The 7,920-nt window shown below is 38.7% G+C and overlaps 1 protein-coding gene across 1 annotated transcript; it reads left to right on the top strand.

Moving 5' to 3' along the window:
• Positions 1-2,002: 2,002 nt before the first annotated feature.
• CALHM4 (calcium homeostasis modulator family member 4) lies at positions 2,003-6,765 on the top strand. Its single transcript, XM_007109567.4, is given in 3 exon segments — positions 2,003-3,187; positions 5,608-5,840; positions 6,126-6,765. Coding segments are annotated over 3 exon segments (945 nt in total). The 5' UTR covers positions 2,003-2,629; the 3' UTR covers positions 6,280-6,765.
• The last annotated feature ends 1,155 nt before the right edge of the window (positions 6,766-7,920 follow it).

Below are 7,920 nucleotides of genomic sequence, written 5' to 3'. Positions count from 1 at the left end.
TCATATGGTAGTTCTATTTTTAGTTTTTTAAGGAACGTCCATACTGTTCTCCATAGTGGCTATATCAATCTACATTCCCACCAACAGTGCAAGAGGGTTCCCTTTACTCCACACCCTTTCCAGAGTTTATTGTTTGTAGATTTTTTGAGGATGGCCATTCTGACTAGTATGAGGTGACACCTCATTGTGGTTTTGATTTGCATTCTCTAATGATTAGTGATGTTGAGCATCCTTTCATGTGTTTGTTGGCAATCTGTATATCTTCTTTGGAGAAATGTCTATTTAGGGCTTCTGCCCATTTTTGGATTGGGTTGTTTGTTTCTTTTGATATTGAGCTGCATGAGCTGCTTGTATACTTTGGAGATTAATCCTTTGTCAGTTGCTTCGTCTGCAAATATTTTCTCCCATTCTGAGGGCTGTCTTTTCGTCTTGTTTATGGTTTCCTTTTCTGTGCAAAAGCTTTTAAGTTTCATTAGTCCCATTTGTTTACTTTTGTTTTTATTTCCATTATTCTAGGAAGTGGGTCAAAAAGGATCTTGCTGTGATTAATGTCATAGAGTGTTCTGCCTATGTCTTCCTTTAAGAGTTTTATAGTGTCTGGTCTTACATTTAGGTCTTTAATCCATTTTGAGTTTATTTTTGTGTATGGTGTTAAGGAGTGTTCTAATTTCATTCTTTTACATGCAGCTGTCCAGTATCCCAGCACCACTTATTGAAGAGGCTGTCTTTTCTCCAGTGTATATTCTTGCCTCCTTTGTCAAAGGTAAGGTGACTATATGTGTGTGGATTTGTCTCTGGGCTTTCTATCCTGTTCCATTGATCTATATTTCTGTTTTTGTGCCAGTACCATACTGTCTTGATTACTGAAGCTTTGTAGTCTTAAGTCAGGGAGCCTGATTCCTCCAACTCTGTTTTTCTTTCTCAAGATTGCTTTGGCTATTCGGGGTCTTTTGTGTTTCCATACAAATTGTGAAATTTTTTGTTCTAGTTCTGTGAAAAATTTGTTTGGTAGTTTGATAGGGATTGTATTGAATCTGTAGATTGCTTTGGGTAGTATAGTCATTTTCACAATATTGATTCTTGCAATCCAAAAACATGGTATATCTCTCCATCTGTTTGTATCATCTTTAATTTCTTTCATCAGTGTCTTATAGTTTTTTGCATACAGGTCTTTTGTCTCCTTAGGTAGGTTTAGTCCTAAGTATTTTATTCTTTTTGTTGCAGTGGTAAATGGGTGTATTTCCTTAATTTCTCTTTCAGGTTTTTCACTGTTAGTGTATAAGAATGCAAGAGATTTCTGTGCAATAATTTTGTATCCTGTAACTTTACCAAATTCATTGATTAGCTCTAGTAGTTTTCTGGTGGCATCTTTAGGATTCTCTATGTATAGTATCATATCATCTTGGTTTTTATCCTTTAATTTGTTAATATGGTGTATCACATTGATTGATTTGCCTACATTGAAGAATCCTGGCATGCCTGGGACAAACCCCACTTGATCTTTGTTGAGGATTTTTGCATCTATGTTCATCAGTATTATTGGCCTGTTGTTTTCTTTTTTTGTGATATCTTTGTCTGGTTTTGGTATTAGGATGATGGTGGCCTTATAGAATGAGTTTGGGAGTGTTCCTCCCTCCTTTAACTGCTTTTTAAGATACATTATTTTATTTCTTTGTCTTTTTGTACTGCACTTTGGGTCAGTTCCTCAGCATTATGTTTCAATTCACTGATAATGTACTTAACCAAGGCCAGTTGAGATTTATTTGAGAAATTTATATCTTATTCTTTATTTTGAGACAAAGCAAGCCTACTCCAGGGCCTTTTATATAGAAATTATACAAAACATTTGATGATTAAATAAATATAGATAACATTTTACATGTTTGATCATTAAATTCTTGTCTATATATATATCTTTATTAATTAACCAAATATTATATTTTCATATAACAAAAAGATACCTTATTAACAAATTTGCAACTTAACTTTTAAAAAACACATTATTATATTATATTCTGTCAATACAGACACATTTTTATGCAAAGGTAGAATGTTTTTGTTGTGATTTGGTTTTATGGGTACCCAAGTCTTTTTCTTCTCTTTTGGGAAAGCATTTGGGATCTTCTGGAAAAACTCTGAGGTTATGGATGCTCCAGACAGTCCTAAATTTAGATTGCTCTAGTATTAGGTAATTTCCATTATTCTTTATGCCATAATTTTATGGTAACACAATCCTGGACCAGTAAGAATGTTCTATGTTTTTCTTCCAATGCTTTTTTGCTAGTGCTGAGCATTTTGTGTCACACAAAGCAGCACATAGAAAGATGACAGCAGTTTGTTTTGCAAGCAAGTCATCTTTTTAGTAGAAAGATACACTGAAGAAATTTCCCCCCTCACTCATACCAGATAAATATCTCCCTCAGGTCCCTCCAGATGTACTGTGAAGTGCATTTATTAGCTCAGGATTCACAAAGTACACAAGGAAAGATGCTAGAATCCTTTAAACATGTAAGGATGTTGGGTCACTTGACACAACCAGTTAAACCAGTAAGATCCCATAAAATGGTTATAGCTGGTGGAGTCTAATGATCAGAAAGGGCTACAAGCTGATTTGTGTAAGAACTTCCCAATGATGAGCCCAGCTCTCAACAATATTATATCTTCTCTGCAGAGAAGTGGAACATTTATCAATTCTTTAATTGCTGCTTTGACTATTGGTGGGCAACAAATCTCCTCTTTCCCATTCAGATGTCCCTGTCAGGTTGGGAAAAACTTCTATTATGGTTCTGCTTTTCTAGTCATTCCTGCTTTAATCCTTCTGGTTGCTGGCTTTGCTCCGAGAAGCCAGATGTGGACAATTACCAATGAATACTGCTGCAGCTGTACCCCTCCGGCCCGGAGAATCAGCTTCCTGGAGCCCAAGCTGGCTTGCCTTCGCTTCTTCAGCATCACTGGGAGGGCACTTGTTGCTCCATTAACGTGGCTGGCGGTGACCCTGCTGACAGGCACGTACTACGAATGCGCAGCAAGTGAATTCGCACCTGTGGACCCTTACCGAGTGTTTGACAATGTCAGTGCCAGCAAACGGGAAGAGATCTTAGCTGGGTTTCCATGCTGCAAATCAGCTCCATCCGACATGATCCTGGTCAGAGGTGAAGTCGCTTTTTTGCACAGATACCAGTCACAAGTAAGTTCTTGATTTTTTTCTTTTCTGCTCTGCTATCCCATATTAACTACAATCACTAGAAACATTTCCCATACCTGCTGCTTCTCATACTGTCTGATTATAGAACACAAACTAGATGCCACTTATCAATTTGATTTTTACTGAGCGGCTATATAAAGAGAGTTAGAATGTTGGGCTTTGGAGTCAGTAGACCTGCGTTTGTCTTGCTTTGCCATTTATTAACCTGCAAAACCTTAAGCAAATTGTATAACTCATCCATGCTTCACTTTTCTCAGCTGTAAAATGGGGATATTATTAATAGGATCTATCACATAGGGTTGGAGTGAGTAATAAATAAACTAATACATCTGAAGTGCTCAGTACTGTGTTCAGAATCTATATTAAAACAATGAATTTCAGATATTGATATTAAAATTATTATTGCTATATTACTAAATTCCATCTTTCTGCATATATATTCTTAAATTCTTATATATTAAAATCTCACCTAAAATTACAGGAAGCTGAATTATGATTAAAAATAAACACCAGTGATAGTTCTAAATTTAGTGTCCCTAGATAGGTTTGTGTGAGGGGGTGGAGTGAAGTGAGGGGAAGACCTAAACCTACTGGGTTTATGGGTTAAATTTAAAGATGTACAAGTACATTTTTGTCAGTACAGAAAGAATCATTGGCTTTTATCAGTTTCTCCAAGGAATTTGGGGAAAAAACACATTTCAAATCACTGCAATTCAGTAAGAATACATTAATTTTTTTTTTTTTTTTTTTTTTTTTTTTTTTTTGCGGTACGCGGGCCTCTCACTGTTGTGGCCTCTCCCCGTTGCGGAGCACAGGCTCCGGACGCGCAGGCTCAGCGGCCATGGCTCACGGGCCCAGCCGCTCCGCGGCACGCGGGATCCTCCCAGACCGGGGCGCGAACCCGGTTCCCCTGCATCGGCAGGCGGACGCGCAACCACTGCGCCACCAGGGAAGCCCGACATTAATTTTTTTAACTTAATTTTTATTTTATATTGGAGCAGAGTTGATTTACAATGTTGTGTTAGTTTCAGGTGTACAGCAAAGTGATTCAGTTATATACATACTTATATCCATTCTTTTTCAGATTCTTTTCCCTTCCTTATAGGTTATTACTGAATATTGAGAAAAACACATGAATTTTAAGCTACTTATTGCAAAGCCATTTTTTTGACCTGTCACTTTTCAGTTATTAGATTTTAAAAGTACTAATGCTATTTAGTTGAAAAAATTGCTCTCAACACACAGAATATTTCTTGGCTTTATACTTTGTCTCCCTCCTTAGTCATAAAGACTTGGAAAGAATGAACGTATATAAATTCACATGTGAGACCCAATAACCAAGCACCATGCACAGCACATAGTGGGAGGTCAACCTTGGGCTCAGTAAATGATAGCTGATGAATTAATGGGCATCCGAGATGACGTTTCTTCTGCCGTGCTGGCCTCAGTATCACTTTGGAGGTTTCAGCCTCTCTAGAGTGAGGCTATCCTGCTCTGCACACACTGGTAATACCAGGCCTGTTAGTGAATCACAAGCTGTGGAAGAGACTTTCACCTCCCAGACTATGGCTGCATACTGCTGGTTCCCTAAATGTGTGGAACCTGTCTCTCTCAATCTACATAACAACCACTAAATACTGAAAAAAAGAATAATGAAAAGGAAAAAAAGGATTCTAAATATAGAAAACAGCTACTTATGCCAGTCTTTAAAAGTGGAAACTAAATAGTTGCAAATAAAATCTAGTTCATTTTCCTTTCAAAGTATATTTCAAAACTCAATCATAAAACTGGTCAGCAAATGCTTATTTGAAAGGGGAGGAAAATGAAAAGGAAAACAATAGGTGCTACACATTTAAGGATATGAGAGTCTGCTCTGACTTTCTCTGGTCACAGAAAAATAAAAGGAAAGAGCAATTCAAGAAGAAATGTCAACAAATACTTGCTGGTACATCATTAAAGACACCTTACGAAGCTACCATTATTATCTATTATATCATCATTTTCATCACTATCATTATCAAATATTTATTAAGTGTCCAAAGAATGCATGGCCCTATACCTGATGGTTGAGCTAAAATCAAAGTATGTATTTTATGTCCATTATGCAAAGGTAATTGGTAGGTTATCGTGTCTGCCACTTCAAGGACAGCTACTTAGAATCCATTTCAAAATCCTTTGGAAATCCCCCAAAACCAAGTTGAAGTGGTTGGGCCTATATCCTCTGTCACACCTGCATCTGGGATCGAATGAATAGCACCTGCTAATACGCTGAAGACTAGAAATGCAAATTTCTTACCCACATTTTAGCTCTCTGTTTTGTGGGAATCCCTCCTACCAGGGTTGTTTCTTAAATATTTGATATATTGATGTTTTCTGTTTTTCTTTTGAATAATTATATGAAGATGCTGGGCTGGATTTTGATCACCTTGGCAACCATCGCTGTCTTAGTCTCCTGCTCTTTGGCGAGGTGCTGCTCACCCCTCACCTCTCCTTAGCATCGCTGCTGGACCAACCACCTCTACAATGAGAGGGAGCTCTTTGAACAAGCTGCAGCACAGCACTCACGGTTCCTCATCGTGCAGCGTATAAAGAAGCTATTCCGGGGCTTCCCTGGTGGCGCAGTGGTTGAGAGTCTGCCTGCTAATGCAGGGGACCCGGGTTCGAGCCCTGGTCTGGGAGGATCCCACATGCCGCGGAGCAAGTAGGCCCGTGAACCACAACTGCTGAGCCTGCGCGTCTGGAGCCTGTGCTCCGCAACAAGAGAGGCCGCGACAGTGAGAGGCCCGCGCACCGCGATGAAGAGTGGCCCCCGCTTGCTACGGCTAGAGAAAGCCCTCGCACAGAAACGAAGACCCAACACAGCAAAAATAAATTAATAAATTAATAAAACCCCTACCCCCAACATCTAAAAAAAAAGAAGCTATTTGGCTTCATGTCAGGACTGGAGACATATTTCAATACCCAGCTTTCTCTGCATGGGTAATGACATGCAAGGTCACTACAGCTTCCTTGGAGACAGGTTAGATGAGGATAATGAGGAAAGCAAATCAGGAGGTATTGAATTAAAACCTTAATCATAGCACATTTCATATTTCAGGTTGCTTAACAGATATTTTATTTTTATGGTGAGGGAGTTTCAGTGTAATCTTTTCATCTTTTTTTCTCTCTTCTGATATTTGTTTACATAAGTCCATCCTAAACGCTATTTCCAAAATCAGTTTATCTGATCATTGTGCCAGCTTCGCTTTTTGAAATTTCACTGATGGTCTGGTAGTGGCTATATTGGTCTAATTTTAAAAATGTGAAAATTGTAGTCACATCAAACTTTGAATCTTAGTTTTGTTACCTAGTAGCTACGCAGAAATTAATATCTGGGCTTCCCTGGTGGCGCAGTGGTTGAGAGTCCGCCTGCCGATGCAGGGGACACGGGTTCGTGCCCCGGTCCGGGAGGATCCCACATGCCGCAGAGCGGCTGGGCCCGTGAGCCGTGGCCGCTGAGCTTGCGCGTCCAGAGCCTGTGCTCCGCAGCGGGAGAGGCCACAACCGTGAGAGGCCCGCGTACCGCAAAAAAAAAAAAAAAGAAAAAAGAAATTAATATCTTTGAGAGCCATTTTGTTATCTGCACATAGTAGTTACCTCGGAGCTACTGTGAGGATATATGTGACAATTAAATGTGATAATATAAGCTAAGTACTCAGCACAGTGCCTTTTATAAAACAAGTGGTAATAAATGTTACTGTCACCTTTCCTCTTTGCATTCCATGTCTTCTATCATTATTTTTCCTGTCTCTAATTTCTGTTGTTAAAAATTTCTACCTCTATATAATATCCAGCAACTTTTCACTGCTTCTTCCCCTTTCTTCAAGTTTAAATATCTGACCTTTTGGGAATCAGTATAAAAAGCCCTTTCTAAAGTGTTAACATGTAAGGGAGAAGCCCATGCAAGAAGGTCTTGAGTCATCGTGCCATAACCAAGGAAAGAGGACACATTGTATCCTCACTGGTGTCATAAATGTTATTTGTAGCACCTCCATACTAGAAGTATTTTTACAGCTATGATATAGAAAGTTTATTCTAGAAAGTTTCCCCTGTGTTCCCCTGCGGAGACACCTTCGGTACCTTTCCATTATCAAATTGCACCTTTGCACTCATAATCCATATTAGAAAGCAAGACTGCAAACTATATTTTTATATCCATTATCTAGAACTCTAAAAAGGAAGACCTACCTACCTTTTCACTTCTAATATTTGACAGTTTTCTATTTTATTTTGATTATTTCTGATATATACAGTGTCTCATGCCTGATTTTTGCCACATTCACTGAAACAACTGGTTCATTGGCCAAAATAAGCAAAGGGAGGATTTTTCTTTATCTTTTAAACCAAAATAGTGGCTGCTTACTGGGCAATGGACCAACTGCTGAAAGTCAAGCTGACTTACAGGATTCACTTTCAAGGAGACCAGAGAATTTGACTATCTAAAAAACAATCACTTACTTGGTAATCTGCTTTTACACAGTCATGGAAGAGTCTATTTTGTGTGAAACTATGGGTCCCTCAAACTTAACAGAATCAAATAAAAAATGAGTTCTAAGAAGACTATCCTTTTTTAACCAATAGGAGACACATAGTGTGGTAGTTTGCTAGGACAGGAGACCTGTTCCTCCCTCTCCACTACTCACTGGGCAAGTTGGTTAGTCTCTCTGGGACTCAGT

Source organism: Physeter macrocephalus, chromosome 10, assembly GCF_002837175.3.
Source record: "Physeter macrocephalus isolate SW-GA chromosome 10, ASM283717v5, whole genome shotgun sequence".
NCBI classification, from domain to species: domain Eukaryota; kingdom Metazoa; phylum Chordata; class Mammalia; order Artiodactyla; family Physeteridae; genus Physeter; species Physeter macrocephalus.
Note: the sequence above shows the minus strand (reverse complement) of the source record. Positions and strands in the feature narration are given on the sequence as shown.